Consider the following 17,801-nt stretch of genomic DNA (forward strand, 5'->3'; position numbering starts at 1 on the left):
CAAGGCCTGAGTTATCAGAAATTGCTACGAGGAACTTTGTACAAAAAGTGGCAAGATGGGTCACTGAGGAGGCACGTATATCACCTGAGCTTTTATCGCTGATAATAAGTGAACCTTATGAGGAAGGTAAGTGAGCTGGAAGGTACGAAGAACAGCTGGCAGAAGGTAAACCACCTTCTTCTGCCGAGAAGGCAGAAGAAGCAGATGATAGGTGACTTTACATGGTCACCTACTTCAGGTGACCACCAGTAAGGTGATCACCTAAAATAGGTGAATTAAGCAGGGAATGTTTATATGGGTTGTAGTAGAGATCCAGCTAGAAGGTATGCCTTGCATCTGAAGTACATCAAAGCCAGGTCAAATTTAAAGTGTGCCATCAAATTGTTCAAGAGAAAGAAATGGAGGGAGCTATGCAATGAACTTGATGAGGACATGTGGAGCATGGCCTATAAGATAGTAGCCAAGAGGTTTGATAAGAGACTCCTGGTGCTGGGTCAAGAGCTTTTATAAAGGGTAGTACTAATGCTCTTTCCTGAGGGTCTGCTTATGATGCACAAGGAAATTGCTGCGGTGGTTATTCCCGCCATTTACTAATGCATAGTTGGTAGCTGTGTGCAGTTAATGTAGAGAAAAGAAAAGTCTGGCCCCAGACAGGGTGCCCCAAAAAATCATTAGAGTTATGGCTGAGGCAGTGCCTAGGGTGGTTTTGGAGCACATAGGACCATCCTCCTATGTGGTGTCAATCCGACAGATTGGAAAGTAGTGAGGATGGTTTTGCTGAACAAAGAGGGGAAGCCACTGAGTGATCTGTCTGCTTGTAGACCAGTATGCCTCTAGAACAGTGTGGCAAAACTTTTTGAGAGGATGCTGGTCAGCAGGTTGTAGATGGAGGAGAAAGGGGAACTTAGCCATAATAAATATGGATCCAGGGCTGATCTCTTCACTGTGGATGCCATTCAGAGTCAAGTACATTGTAGACAAGACTGCAAGCGGTAGTTGCCATAAGAGGCTGATCCCTGTAGTTATTTTTATCGATGTTAAAAATGCATTTAATAGCTTGAGCTGGAAAGTTAAATTGGAAGAATTGAAAAGGAGAGAAATTAGTCCTTATTTAAGAAGTCCTACAAGACTACCTGATGAATACATTGGTCATTCGGCATGGGCAAAGAAGGAAATAATGTGGTTAACAAGAGGTGTGCCACAGGAGTTGGTTCTCAGGCCCCTGTTATGGAATATTGCATATGATGGGGTCTTGAGAATGCTGTTTCCAGTGGTAGTACATCTGATAGTCTTTGCCAATGATTTGGCATTGGTAATATGTAAATGAATGTAGGAAAAATCGACACAGAAAACTACTTGTTTAGCATTGTTGCGAGGTGGATGGGTAGTAACAGTGGTGGGGGAGAACCACAGTTTTAGTGATGGCAGGGAGAAGGAGGATCGGGATATCTCCTTCATTTGAACGAGACTGAAATCCTCCCATCTAGATCAGGTCAAATACTTGGGGGTGTGGCTTGACAACAGACAATCCTTCCAAGTACATATCAAGTTAACAGTGCAAAAGGCGGAGAAGGTTGTCAAAGGTCTTTCCAGGATTATGGCAAATGTTTACAGACCCACTTACTCTAAAAGGAGGTTGTACGTGCATGTAGTTCATGCCGTCATACTCAATGCAATTCCTGATTGAACAAGAGGATTGGCGGTGAAAATGCTAGATAAAGTGCAAAGATGCTTTGCGTTAAGAATCTGCCATGGGTATCGTACGATATTCATGGAGGCTGTGTTGGTGTTAGCTGCAATCAACCCCAATCAATCTTCTGGCATGCCATGGGAAAAGAGAAGATGAAGATGGGGGATGGCTAAGAAGAAAATGGAACAGTTGCTGATGAGTAGGTAACGGGCCAGGTACAAGGTTTCAGTTAAGGACAATTGGTGCTTTCTGTAATAATACCCTGGGTAAAGAGAAAGTTCAGAAGTAAGGTATAATTGACCCAGTTCCTAACGAGACATGGGTGTTTCAAAGCATACCTTAAAAAGTGCATGCAGGCAGAGTTGGACCTGTGTGTCTACTGCAGGCATATCAACACCATCAAAGCGATCTTCAAGTGCCCACATTGGGTGTAGCTGAGGTGAAATTGTGATTGACATTTGGGTGTTCTGAATGATGATAGCATCTTGGATTGTATGCTTCAGTTTAGAAGAAACTGGACCTTAATAGAGGGCATGTGGTCACGGGGACGCTAAATCCTTCTGCTCAGAAGCCAGTTATTGGGGTGCCCACATGTATTGCATGGGAACCATGTTCATGTCTTGCGATTAGGTCCAGTTCCAGTGTGATAAAGGGGGAGGTTTTTTAGTTGGTGAGAGCCCGACACTTCCGCCTCTTGCAAGCAGACAGTGGCTGGGACAGATTTTTCCTCCTCCGACAAAAATAATCCAAATAAATAAGTAGTTACAGACATGCAACAACAGTATCTGAAGTACAGGAGGATACTGCCTGAGGGAGCAGTACACCTAAAAAATGCCACGAAATCAATGAGGATTCTATGCCATAGGCAAACACCAGATGCATGTAAGTCAATATATCCCAAATGCAGAAGCTGCATGTCCCTGAGAAGCAAATAGCTGCAGCATCAGTGCTATCTTTTTTTTTATCTTCAGTCATTTGACTGGTTTGATGCAGCTCTCCAAGATTCCCTATCTAGTGCTAGTCGTTTCATTTCGGTATACACCCTACATCCTACATCCCTAACAATTTGTTTTACATATTCCAAACGTTGCCTGCCAACACAATTTTTTCCTTCTACCTGTACCTCCAATATTAAAGTGACTATTCCAGGAAGCCTTAATATGTGGCCTATAAGTCTGTCTCTTCTTTTAGCTATATTTTTCAAATGCTTCTTTCTTCATCTATATGCCACAACACCTCTTCATTTGTCACTTTATCCACCAATCTGATTTTTAACATTCTCCTATAGAACCACATTTCAAAAGCTTCTAGTCTTTTCTTCTCAGATATTCCGATCATCCAAGTTACACTTCCATGTAAAATGACACTCCAAACATATACTTTCAAAAATCTTTTCCTGACATTTAAATTAATTTTTGATGTAAACAAATTATATTTCTGACTAAAGGCTCGTTTCACCTGTGCTATTTGGCATTTTATATCGCTCCTGCTTCATCCATCTTTAGTAATTCTACTTCCTTAATAACAGAATTCTTCTACCTCCAGACTCTTTTCTCCTCCTACTTTCACATTCAGTAGTCCATCTTTGTTATTTCTACTGAATTTCATTACTCTCGTTTTGTTCTTGTTTATTTTCATGCAGTAGTTCTTGCGTAGGACTTCATCCATGCCATTCATTGTTTCTTCTAAATCCTTTTTACTCTCAGCTAGAATTACTACATCATCAGCAAATCGTACCATCTTTATATTTTCACCTTGTACTGTTACTCCGAATCTAAAATATTTTTTAACTACTAGTTCTATTTTTTTTTTTGTCTTTTTTTTTTTTTTGTCTTCAGTCATTTGACTGGTTTGATGCAGCTCTCCAAGATTCCCTATCTAGTGCTAGTCGTTTCATTTCAGTATACCCTCTACATCCTACATCCCCAACAATTTGTTTTACATACTCCAAATGTGGCCTGCCTACACAATTTTTTCCTTCTACCTGTCCTTCCAATATTAAAGTGACTATTCCAGGATGCCTTAGTATGTGGCCTATAAGTCTGTCTCTTCTTTTAACTATATTTTTCCAAATGCTTCTTTCTTCATCTATTTGCCGCAATACCTCTTCATTTGTCACTTTATCCACCCATCTGATTTTTAACATTCTCCTATAGCACCACATTTCAAAAGCTTCTAATCTTTACTTCTCAGATACTCCGATTGTCCAAGTTTCACTTCCATATAAAGCGACACTCCAAACATACACTTTCAAAAATCTTTTCCTGACATTTAAATTAATTTTTGATGTAAACAAATTATATTTCTTACTGAAGGCTCGTTTAGCTTGTGCTATTCAGCATTTTATATCGCTCCTGCTTCATCCATCTTTACTAATTCTACTTCCCAAATAACAAAATTCTTCTACCTCCATAATCTTTTCTCCTCCTATTTTCACATTCAGTGGTCCATCTTTGTTATTTCTACTAAATTTCATTACTTTTGTTTTGTTCTTGTTTATTTTCATGCGATAGTTCTTGCGTAGGACTTCATCTATGCTGTTCATTGTTTCTTCTAAATCCTTTTTACTCTCGGCTAGAATTACTATATCATCAGCAAATCGTAGCATCGTTATCTTTTCACCTTGTACTGTTACTCCGAATCTAAATTGTTCTTTAACATCATTAACTGCTAGTTAATAAAGATTAAAAAGTAACGGAGATAGGGAACATCCTTGTCGGACTACCTTTCTTATTACGGCCTTCTTTCTTATGTTCTTCAATTGTTACTGTTGCTGTTTGGTTCCTGTACATGTTAGCAATTGTTCTTCTATCTCTGTATTTGAACCCTAATTTTTTTAAAATGCTGAACATTTTATTCCAGTCTACGTTATCAAAAGCCTTTTCTAGGTCTATAAACGCCAAGTATGTTGGTTTGTTTTTCTTTAATCTTCCTTCTACTATTAATCTGAGGCCTAAAATTGCTTCCCTTGTCCCTATACTTTTCCTGAAACCAAATTGGTCTTCTCCTAACACTTCTTCCACTCTCCTCTCAATTCTTCTGTATAAAATTCTAGTTAAGATTTTTGATGCATGACTAATTAAACTAATTGTTCTGTATTCTTCACATTTATCTGCCCCTGCTTTCTTTGGTATCATAACTATAACACTTTTTTTGAAGTCTGATGGAAATTCCCCATTTTCATAAATATTACACACCAGTTATAATCCACCAGTATAATCTATCAATCGCTTCCTCACCTGCACTGCGCAGTAATTCTACAGGTATTCCGTCTATTCCAGGAGCCTTTCTGCCATTTAAATCTTTTAATGCTCTCTTAAATTCAGATCTCAGTATTGTTTCTCCCATTTCATCCTCCTCAACTTCCTCTTCTTCCTCTATAACACCATTTTCTAATTCATTTCCTCCGTATAACTCTTCAATATATTCCACCCATCTATCGACTTTACCTTTCGTATTATATATTGGTGTACCATCTTTGTTTAACACATTATTAGATTTTAATTTATGTACCCCAAAATTTTCCTTAACTTTCCTGTATGCTCCATCTATTTTACCAATGTTCATTTCTCTTTCCACTTCTGAACACTTTTCTTTAATCCACTCTTCTTTCACTAGTTTGCACTTCCTGTTTATAGCATTTCTTAATTTCCGATAGTTCCTTTTACTTTCTTCATCACTAGCATTCTTATATTTTCTACGTTCATCCATCAGCTGCAATATATCGTCTGAAACCCAAGGTTTTCTACCGGTTCTCTTTATTCCGCCTAAGTTTGCTTCTGCTGATTTAAGAATTTCCTTTTTAACATTCTCCCATTCTTCTTCTACATTTTCTACCTTATCTTTTTTACTCAGACCTCTTGCGATGTCCTCCTCAAAAATCTTCTTTACCTCCTCTTCCTCAAGCTTCTCTAAATTCCACCGATTCATCTGACACCTTTTCTTCAGGTTTTTAAACCCCAATCTACATTTCATTATCACCAAATTATGGTCGCTATCAATGTCTGCTCCAGGGTAAGTTTTGCAGTCAACGAGTTGATTTCTAAATCTTTGCTTAACCATGATATAATCTATCTGATACCTTCCAGTATCGCCTGGCTTTTTCCAAGTGTATATTCTTCTATTATGATTTTTAAATTGGGTGTTGGCAATTACTAAATTATACTTCGTGCAAAATTCTATAAGTCGGTCCCCTCTTTCATTCCTTTTGCCCAGCCCGTATTCACCCACTATATTTCCTTCCTTGCCTTTTCCAATGCTTGCATTCCAATCTCCAACTATTATTAAATTTTCATCTCCTTTTACGTGTTTAATTGCTTCATCAATCTCTTCGTATACACACTCTACCTCATCATCATCATGGGTGCTTGTAGGCATATAGACGTTAACAATCGTTGTCGGTTTAGGTTTTGATTTTATCCTTATTACAATGATTCTATCGCTATGCATTTTGAAATACTCAACTCTATTCCCTATCTTCTTGTTCATTACAAAACCTACTCCTACCTGCCCATTATTTGAAGCAGAGTTAATTATTTTAAAATCACCTGACCAAAAGTCGTTTTCCTCTTCCCACCGAACCTCACTAATTCCTACTACATCTACATTTATCCTATCCATTTTCCTCTTTAGATTTTCTAACCTACCAACCTTTTTTAAACTTCTAACATTCCACATTCCACGCTCCGACTCGTAAAATGTTATTTTTTATTTAATTTTCTGGTGACCCCTTCCTTAGTAGTCCCCACCCGGAGATCTGAACAGGGGACTAGTTTACCTCCGGAATATTTTACCAAGGAAGACGCCTCCATCATTGCTATATGAAAATGCAGAGAGCTACATTTTCTTGGGAAAAAAGCAATTGTAGTTTTCCATTGCATTCAGCTGCGCAGTACTCAGAGGACTGAGTGATGTTAATATGGCCGTTTAAGTCATCCTGACTAACATCCTTAACAACTACTGAAAGACTGCTGCCTTTTCAGGAATCATTCCTTAGTCTGGCTCTCAACAGATACCTCTCCGATATGGTTGCACCTTCGGTCTAGCTACTCTGTATCACTGAGCACTCATACCCCCTCACCAATGGCAAGGTCTCATGATTCATAGAGGGAGCTATTTTAGAGGGAGTGCTATTTTAAACAACTGTTAAAACAGATAAATGTTAAACAATGTAAAGTACCATCCTCAGCTAACATTAAGGAAGGGTGGTGTCAGTAGAGAGCCATATGAAGAAATGATTCCTGAAAAAGAGCAGCTACCCTTTCAGGAGCTGTTGATTCCACCAACTAATTCTGGCATCTAACAGTTCAACTAGTTACCACATACTTGAAACATCTGTTTTATGCTTTGAAAACTGCATGGTAGAGTTCAATAGAAAACTATAGCTGTCCATTCGAAAGAATCTTTAATTATTTCTTTCCTTTTTTTATTAGAGTAAAATGATGGCTTCCTGTGGGAAAAATATTTCTGAGCTAAAAAGTAATCCTCCAGTCAGATCTAACGGTGATAACTGCTCAAGAGGAAGTTTCTAGGATATGCAAGAACTGTTACACTCTTTGAGTCAAAATATGGAGTGTTAGACGTTTAAATAAAAGTGATAAGCTAGCAAGTTGAAAAAAAAAATACGGGTAGGTTGGAGAAATAGTATCAGATTTTAAGAAAGTGTAATGTTTGCTATATCAAAGAAAACAAGAAAAGTTAAAGATGGCAACTACTGCGTTCAGTTCATAATGTATAACTGAATAAAATATATAAAAGTTTTTCGACTAAATATGGGGAGAGAATTATTTATAAGAAGAGTATTCGGAATCAGTACTCAAAAGTTAACAACGGTCAGGTGCAATTATAAGAGAAGATGAAGAAAGGATGAAATAATTTATAAAGAATGAAATCTATCTCTTTTCTTGCTTTTCAACTTAAAAGCAATGTATCATTATAAAACTGTTACTAAAACATAATTATATTAAAAAAAAAATTAAATAAAAATAAATACATAACAATTACAAACTTAAAACATGTAAAAAAAAGTACCAGCTAGAAACATACTTTGTGCAAAGATCCGCCAATGCAATCATTGTATTTATCTTAATTTGTGGTTGGGTACTTGTTGAAAGAAGTATTCCAAAGAGAGGAACTAAACTTTTTGCAGTTTTTTCTTTCTGCAAGCTCATTTTACCTAAAGTAACAACAGCAACTGCACTTACAGTAGCTGCAACAGTCCCATGCCACTGCTTTTTCTGTCCTGAAAATAATTTAATAATTTAAAGAATAATAAATGCTTAGCACAAGAATAACAGGTATACTAATACAAGTCATACTTTTTTATTCAATTAAAACCATATTTACTCACACATGGTTCTCCTATTATATATTTATTTGATAATCGACTATTATCCTGATCCTAATAATAAAAAAGATTCCACTAAAATGAAATAAAATAATACCTTCATATTAAACATACTAACAAGCTTTGTTTCTTACTTTTATTAAGCTATAACATAAAATGCAAATTCCTAACGCTCCAATAACTTATCCTTAACTCACAAACACGTTAGATCCTAAGATATGTGGTTTCAAATCACCAGGTCCAACTGAAAACAGTTAATTACTGCAACACATCTTCAGTGAACAAGATTGTCATCTGACTTTAAATCAGATAAATGTAGAATTTTCTCACTCAAAGCCATAAAATTTTGAAATGACATTTTCACATACACTAATTACAGAGTAACTGATACAACCTTTTAATATGTTATTTAATTTGTTTTCAGACAATTCTAGTATCTATCTACCTTCAGTAGTGCACTTATGAAGGTACTAGTACCTTCAGCAGTGCACTTATCCTAATACCACCTGATGTTGCTGCTGGCAGGTTTTTTTTTTAATAAAAGAAACAAGATATTAAAATGGAATTAAATGTGCTACATCTGTTTGAATCTGTTTGTCTATTCATTGATTATATTTTTGTGTTTTATTTGTTTATATGTTTGATATTCTAAATGTGTTAAGAAATAATTTTTTGTTTTGTGTATAAGTAGAACATAAAGGTTGTTGCCAGTGTCAATGGATTTGGTTTTAAAGTTACAAGGTGTGGTTCGCAAATGTCGATTCTATTTTGTTATTGAGAGATTTTAAATATTTAATTATCTTTGTATAAAGTGTGTCTCATTTAACCAATGTAGAATACTGTACTCAGAGCAGATATATAAACTGATCTGACTGCACTGTGTGCTGCATTGGTTGAATGAGCCACAGTTTTAACAAAAACTTAAAAGCTCTCCATCAACACAGTATCAACAATTACAAACCATCTCATAGATTCAAATCACAAATCCGCTGACAAGATTAACATTCTATGTACACACAAAAAAATTACATCTTAAAAACACTCAATAACCATTAACTATGTAAACAAAAAACAAAACACTACACTAAATATATCTACTAAATGAATAAACACAGTTCAAGTACAACATAATTTAAAATCACATTCCATTCCAAATACATTCTGCTTAACTCACAAAAAACTAGCAGCAATAACATGAGCTGACGTTAAGATAAGAACAGCACCCATCACCAAAGATGTCTAAGAGCCACTGAAAATATTTTGAAGCGAGCTGTTAAAGGTAATTGTATTTATTAAATTTGGTTTGGTTCAAAAATTAATATTTTAGACAAATTTCATCACCAACCGTCATGAAGATAAAATTTTAAAAAATCAGCTTTTAGATTTATATTTAACATACTTTTATTTCCACAATTAAAACACATTTTAAACATACCACATTTTTTTCGATAAAATAACAAAATATTATATTATTTATTTAGGTCTTAATTTACTATTATCTCTATTCATCTTTTGTGTTTCTGTACTGAAAAAGTAAATGGTTATTAACCTGGTTTGAATGTGACAAGCCTTGTTGAAAAAAGAGAACATTTCTATGCAGTTACCATTTCTCTCTCTTATCATCTTAAGTTTATTATGTAAAAAATCAATTTCAAGAAAATTTAACTAACAATGACTGTTAGTCTTTTTTGTGAAAATTTGTCAGTATATATATATATAAATATACATATAGACTAGCGGACTCGACAGACGTTGTCCTGACGGTTAAAATTAGCAGGAATGTGGATGAAATTTCATTAATATGACTTATCAGTTTGTGATTGTTGTATTATTGTAATGGGTTTATTGATTAATTATGTGTAGTATGGTTAATATTTATTTTCACTAATATTGAGATATCTGACGAAAATCGAAACGTCGTAAAATTAATAAATTTTGTACTTACATATTAACGCTATCGCAACTACAGCTTTATTTAAAAACAATTTAGTCACATCGGATTTCGGTGGAAAATGGGCCGATATAGAGTTTAACATAGATTCAAAACAGTCTCTTTATTAATTGTAATAATGGTTATTTATATTTATTTTATAAAAATAATTTAACTAAACTTAACCTACGCTCGCTAACCTTGACTAATTAACAGGAGTGTTTTGATTATTTAAATAATAAATAATTGCAATAAATACTGAATTTATTAAATAAATACTCAAAAAATTATGGTATTAATTAGTTAAGGTTAGCGAGCGTAGGTTAAGTTTGGTTAAATTATATTTATAAAATAAATAAATAAATATAAATAACTATTTATTAAAATTAATGAAGAGACTGTTCATTTTCCACCAAAATCCGATTGACTACTTTGTTTTTAAATAAAGCTGTAGCTGCGGTGGTGTTAATATGTAAGTGCCTAAATTTTCATCTACGTTACTTCTAATTTTCACTTAAGATCATTTTAAAAAAGTACCTCCTGCATTTTTTTTAAATTTAATAATTTTTAAGTTTCATAACCATGTGATAGCTTAATTAATCAATTAATAAAAAATTAAAGCACTGTAAAAAAACAACATTGTTAAAATTTTAGTAGAAATTTTTATCATTTTTCTCATTCTTTATTTTAACATCTATTTCACCAAATTTTAGATAATTGTAAATTAAAAACAATTTTAGAACATTTTTTATAAAATTAATCAGCTACAAAAATTATAACTTCAATTTTTTAAATATACTTTAAACTATAATTATTATACGAAAATTATATTTTAATTTTATAAAATTAATATATTACAATAAATTACATATATTTTACAAACTGAAATTTTTATTTTCAAAGAGCCGTTCAATACTTCATAAGTTGTATAGAATCAAATGAGAACTGACAATTTAAATTTATAGGTTAAATTGATTGTTATTGAATGCAGGTGTATACATCATTAAAATTCATGAAAAATCATGTAAAATACTCACATCAGTATTGCATCTTACAAATTTGCACAATGTGTATTTTTTAATTACACTTTAAAACATTATTTAAATAAATAATATTCTCAATAAGCGCGCAATTCTAGCAGACTCGGCAATGCTTCGTTATTGCTAGATTTGAGTATACATACAAATTAAATGAACACAACTGAAAGTTTCATGAAACCTTAAAAACAATGAACATTAGGAACTTCACAAAATTTAACCTTTCACTTTATAAAAGTCAGAAGGTAAATAAATCCAAATGGCAAAACAACCAATCGGATTTAATTCACACCACTCTCCAATCACAGTATTCGGTAGAAAATAATTTTTTAACGAAAAGGGTTGTGGCTGCAAAATCATTACAATTAATACTCAACATTAAGAAACTTACAAAACATTATGGAACGTCATAAAATTTAACCTTTCACTTTATAAAAGTCAGAATGTAAATAAATCCAATTGTCAGAACAACACTACCTATCGGATTTAATTCAAACTACTCTCTAAATACAGTAGACTGTTAAAAATACGAATTTTAATGTAACAACATTAAGCTACAACGCAAGTAACTGATATGCGAAAAAGCAATAAAATAAAAAAATTTCCTAGAATCCGATCGCACCACCAACTACCGGTTCTGACTGATATGCCAAAAATTAAAAAAAATTCTATAACACGATCGCAGCGCTGCCTACCGGATTTAATTGTGAACCTTAACCATCGCAAGATCAACAACAACACATAAATAAATTAATTAAAAAAACATTTTCTATCAGATCAAATTGTGAATCTAAACCATTCTCGAATCAACTTAATCACACACACAAAATTTCATCAAAATCAGTCCAGCCGTTTAGGAGGCGTTCAGTGACATACACACACACAGAAGAAATATATATATAAAGATACGCTGAAAAATTAAATTTTATAAATAAATTAACTCACAATTTTCCATTAATTTTGCCTTGTCTGAATTACTGAACTTCAGAACCAAGTTGAACATCTGGAGATTTTCAAAATTAATACTTTTTTAGTGTTGTATATGAGCATTATTTTTTCAACCACAACAAATAATTTTTAATAACATTTAATAAAAAAAAATTATTTGATATTTATTAAGAATTATCAGTAATTTTTCTGCTACGTATCTTATTAGGTTTCAGGCTCAAACAGATAAATAAAATATTGGGTATTTCTAAATTAGTTATACAAAAGTAAATTTTAGTAATGAAAAAACTAAATAACTTACAGAAATGTTTGATGCAACACTTAATAATCTTCAAGTTTCATTTACAAATGTTCAATATGGCTACCTTTTGTAACAGGGCAGATGTCCCATCTGTGATTTCCTGCCAAATCCTATGAAGCATGTCTTGATCTATGGTGGCAAATATTAGTGTTATCCAGTGTCACAGCTCACTTGTCAACATTTCCTGGAAGTGAAGGAACAATCACTCTCTCTTTAACAAAACCCTGTACAGAGAGGTCAATTGCAGTTAAATCAGGTGATTGTGGTGGCCAGGAATTGTTCCACCACGTTTAATCCAAGTCAGCACTTTGCTATTGAGATATGGGAATACTACACAATGATCATGTGGCAGTGCACCATCTTGCTGAAAAATGAATCCTGAGCCCATATCCTGTTGTAATTGTGACATCTGATAATGTCCAAGCACATCCAGGTAGGACATTCCAGTTACAAGTGACTTGGCAAAAAGGAAAGGATTGAGCACACACACAAAAACCATTTGCCTTAGACAACTTCTGTACATGTTTGATTGTGTGATGTGGATTCTGCTCACCCCACAACTAAACATTTTATCAATTACTTTACCACCGGTATGAAAAGTTGCTTTGTCACTGGACACGATTTTATTAAGATAATTATCTTCAGTTTCAATTTTGTTTAACATGTTTATACAAAACTCAGTTCGTTTTTCTTTATCAACTTCACTCAAAACTTGTATCGGTTATAATTTGCAGTATTTAAATGACAGTCGATTACACAATACCATCCATAATGTAGCCCTAGGCATATTCAATTCTAAGCTGGCACGTCCTGTTGATTTACTTGGACTATGAATGAATGTCTATTGTACTTGTTTGATTGCCGCTTCAAAAACTGAAGGTCTAACATGACCTGACGTCCTATGTGATACAAAACCTATTTCAATGAAATGATTGTACCGTGCAATAACAGTCTTTGAAGTGGTTACTTGTGATATTCAGTCATGAATTATCATCAAACAGTAGTTATTACTTTTTTCATTATTAAAGGTTGTGACTAATTTAGAAATACTCTGTAAATTGTTTAGTAATTGCCTCCTCACAGAATAAATTTTATATTTTTATTTTACATCCTAGCAACAACAGATTCACTTTATATCAGTTAAACATACCACCTCTCAACAATTTCAATATTTTAATTTAATACTAAAATAAAATGTTCTGATGAAACAGAATACTACGATTTAAAAGAGCAAAACATTTAAACAATTCAATACTTTTATTTTACCTTCCTCTACTTCCTCAAATTCAGAACAAGGATTAAGAAGATAATGAAGCAATTTGAATGAATAAGTAGTATCTACTTCTGGACAAATCTGTAAGGCATCACCAAGAGTGAAAATATGCTGGGCCAAAATTTCCTCATCTGCAACTTGTTCAGGTGCATCTGGACCCACGTGAAGATTCAAATACTTTTGTGACATCTAAAAATTACCAATCTTTTAATTACTAATAATTTAAATTTTATTGAAACATATTCTAACTATATATAAATGGTATATGATTAATTTTAATACAATAATAGTGAATATTCAAAGGAGCCACTGAGAAGAAAATGATGTATTCAATTAGAAGAAATACAATTACTATATTGTTACCAGTTAGAATGTATTGTCAATATATATATATATATATATTTAGGGTTATTCTGTGTCAAATCAACAAGGTAGAGAGCCATTCACAACCCGACCGATTGAGATTTTCATGAAATTTGGTATGAATTAACTGTTGATAGAGTTATGAGAAAATACTGAATTTCAGATCTCTATCATTAACCATTTTGTTTTTAGAGTCCTTTAAATTTGCTGTAAAATGACAACTTTTGATTTGCGGCAATAGTGTTAGGTTGACATAACTTTGTTATTTATTAAGGTAGAATATAAACTTGGACTTTTTAAGGCTTATTTGATGCTATTTCATATGATATACAAGCCTATGTTTACATAAATCTTTATTTCAAGGTCACTGCCTTTGAATTTCATTAAAAAAAACAGGTCTTCAATTTTTTCATAAAAAATATATTTTATTAATCATTACATATAAAATAGCTGTTAAAACTGGGACTGCATTGAGATTAAGAGAAAAAAAAATGTTATCAATGTTTTAAAAACAAAATCGTTTTTGTGAGATTTTGAGATCATAAATACTTACATTTTTGTTGGCTGACAAAATCAAATAAAATGTCTTGCAAAAAGAAACTAAAAGTAATGAGGTAATATGTTGCTCATTTGTTTTGTCTAGTAATAAGAAATAGTATATCTTACTCAATCAAATGACCAATTATGATGTGATGCGATCACTCCGTGTAATTAATAAAAACTGAAAGACAAAATGTATTGAAACTTCCTATATCATCAGTGCAGTCATAGTCTATGTCCATTGTTTTCATGTAAACAAAATCAAATATGACCCAAAATACTTGAATTATTTAAATAATTTATTTACGGAATAGCATGAGCATAGTATAAATATGCCTGCCCTGAAGTCAAGATATTCAGTGTTCGTTTATAGATTCTTAAGTGTTGGTGTATTTAGTTTTTTTTTTTTTTTTTTGTAATTAGATATCTTTTGAAGTATGGCATCTTTTTACTATAATAAATGTTGTAATCCATTTCAAGAAGTAGATCATACATCATAATGTTACTAAGAATTTAAGAAAAGTGTTACCATGGATGACAGAAAAAAATTCAGGTTCAGAAAGTGATTGAAAGATTTGTGATAAGTGTTGGAAAAAAATTGACTCAATTAGTAATAAAGCTTCACAAGAAGAAGAAGAAGAAGAAGCAGATGGTAATGAAGAAGCCCTACATGATGAAATGAATAATGCATTAGACAAACTCAATGAGAGTCTAGTGAGTATTAGGGTATACCTGTAAAATTTAAAAGATTATAAGAGAAAACATATCCTGCCAAAAATATTGCAAAAACTGAGTCATCAACGAGGGAAAAAATATTCAATATAGCTGGCATAAACTCTGAGACTTCATCTCAAGTTGAATCTGATAGCGAAATCTTGGTACAGTTGAAAGAAAAATTTAATTGTACAAAAGAGTGCAGCAATTTTAAAAACATTTTAGATTTAATATTTGTTAAAAATTCTGAGAACAAAATAAGTTTTAAGCAATGCATATCAGCTGATCAAAGTCTAGAAACAGCAAAGAACACAGATTTTATTATAATGTTTATTGAAAAATTATCAAATCTCATTCACCATTCATTTGTTGCTTCTCAGCAGTTAAACTTCTTAAAATTTTAAAAACTGTAACTGAACCCAGAATATTTTTATCATATTATGTGACTTAGCTGATGAAAATTATTCATTTGTGATACAAGATGAAGCCCAAGAGTTTCACGGGAACAATCAACAGACTACAATTCATCCTTTCAGTATTTATTTTACAAACTAAGAACTTGAAGACACTTAAATTGATAATTTAGTTGTTATGTCAGACTACCTTAAGCATAACACAATATCAGTTCATCTTTTTCAGAAAAACTAATTCAATTTTTAAAAGAAAAGTATAATATTGTAAGTAAACTAATTTACTTCTCAGATGACTCAGCAGCAGAATATGAAAATCGTAAAAATTTTGAGAATTTAACTTATCATAAAGATGACTTTGATGCCAAGGTGGAAAATGGCACTTCTTTGTCACATCACATGGCAAGAGTGCATCTGATAGTCTTGGTGGTACTCTTAAAAAATTAGCTTCAAAAACAAGTTTACAATGCCCATACCAAGATAAAATACAAGTCACTCAGCTTCATGATTGGGCTCAGTCCAATATCAAAAATATGAATTTCATATTTGTTTCAAATGCAGAATATCAGAAAGAAGAAATGTATTTCTTCTTGAACATACAGTTTTTGCATGGAACAGAAGTTGGTTTTCCTGAAATTTCTGATATAAAAAGGTTTTGCCACATGCATTTACACTGATGCTTGGTGGTTGGCTTGGGTATTATCTACAAATAAATCAACAGAAGAAGTGAAAATAAGTTTTCTTCACCCTCAAGGACAATCTCCTTCTTTTGTTTTTGCAGCACACAGTGAAATTCCACTTCATATTACCTCGACAGGAAGCACTAACGAAAGTTAATCTGAAAACTGTTACTGGACATACATATATATACATTATCTGAAAAGGAAACTAAAGGCAAATGAAAAACTGACAGCAAAATAATCAGGTATTTCAGATAAGCACACAAACACTCGTTTAAAATTTAACTTAATACTAACGTTATTGGTATAATTTTTAAGTAGCAATAATTGAAAACCAATGAAAATATCAGATTACATTTATTAACAAATCATTATAAAAAATTATTTTTATTAAGAAACATTACTTTGAAAAATTAATCAGTACATTAGAATTAATCAATATTTTAGTGCTGTTGATGTATTTTATCAGGCTATTCTTAAAACTTATACAAATTAAAATGTTTATTTAAAATAATAGCTACTGGAAAGAAACGTTTAATTTAAAAATGCATAAAACTTTAATTTGAAATTTTTATTGATTTGCTCACTTTTTTATATATTTAAGATTTTAAGATGGTCAAAATGTCCAAATCATACATGCCGCCATAACTGTAATTATTTAAAAACATGCATTATTATATTTTAATTATTCGTCATAAAATTATTATTTATATTATTGTAGCTTCTTGTATTAGGAGAAGTGAGTCTTGAGAATTATATTTTACACATAATTATGTTTTATACTTGAGTTTTTAGATCATTTAAAAATATATGAGATTTATTGTTTTACTTTAAATTATTAACTTAATTTCATTTTTAAGCATAAAGCGTAATGATTTTCAACCTCATTGTGACGTAATATCATTGCAGTCTTGTTATAAACTAATTAGAAAAACCAAACTAAACTAATTAGTTATAAAACTAATAAGAAATTTTTAAAAAGTAAATTTTGCTAAAATATTAATACACATTTACTTTTTATCTCCTGATTCCAAAATAGTTCCAATTTCAAATTTTCACAACTGCTTTTATAATATAATGATGAATAACAAATATACTTTTTATTAAAAATTTGAAGATGTTTTTCTGAAATTCAAGGTCAAAGGTGGTGACTTTGAAATCAAAATTTATGTAAACATAGACTTGTATATCATATGAAAGAGAATCAAATAAGCTTTAAAATGAGACCAAGTTTATCATTCTACCTTAATAAATAACAAAGTTATGTTGACCTAACACTACTGTCGCAAGTCAAAATTTGCTATTTTCCAGCAAATTTGAAGGGTCTAAAACCAAAACGAATTATGATAAGAGATCTGAAATTCAGCATTTTCTCATAACTCTATCAACAGTTAATTCATACCAGATTTCATGAAAATCATAATTGGTCAGATTGTGGGCCTTGTTGATTTAACACAGAATGACTCTTTAGATAACTGGATTATGCTAATTACAATACGCCTGCTAGCTGGTATTTATAGAAATAGGAGAAAATTTTAACAACCATAAAAATTACACATTAATGCGGCT

General features: G+C 32.2%; 1 protein-coding gene across 2 annotated transcripts in view; it reads right to left on the reverse strand.

The window, feature by feature from the left end:
* The window catches only part of Cap-D3 (Chromosome associated protein D3), an 86,891-nt gene that overhangs the window by 43,884 nt on the left and 25,206 nt on the right, over positions 1-17,801 (reverse strand). For both annotated transcript variants that reach the window (XM_075382168.1, XM_075382167.1), the window contains exons 6-7: positions 13,519-13,714; positions 7,736-7,931 (exon numbers count right to left, since the gene is read on the reverse strand). In XM_075382168.1, coding sequence (XP_075238283.1) covers positions 7,736-7,931; positions 13,519-13,714 — 392 coding nt within the window. The remainder of the gene's footprint in view (positions 1-7,735; positions 7,932-13,518; positions 13,715-17,801) is intronic.

Source organism: Lycorma delicatula, chromosome 1 (assembly GCF_047948215.1).
Source record: "Lycorma delicatula isolate Av1 chromosome 1, ASM4794821v1, whole genome shotgun sequence".
Lineage (NCBI taxonomy): Eukaryota > Metazoa > Arthropoda > Insecta > Hemiptera > Fulgoridae > Lycorma > Lycorma delicatula.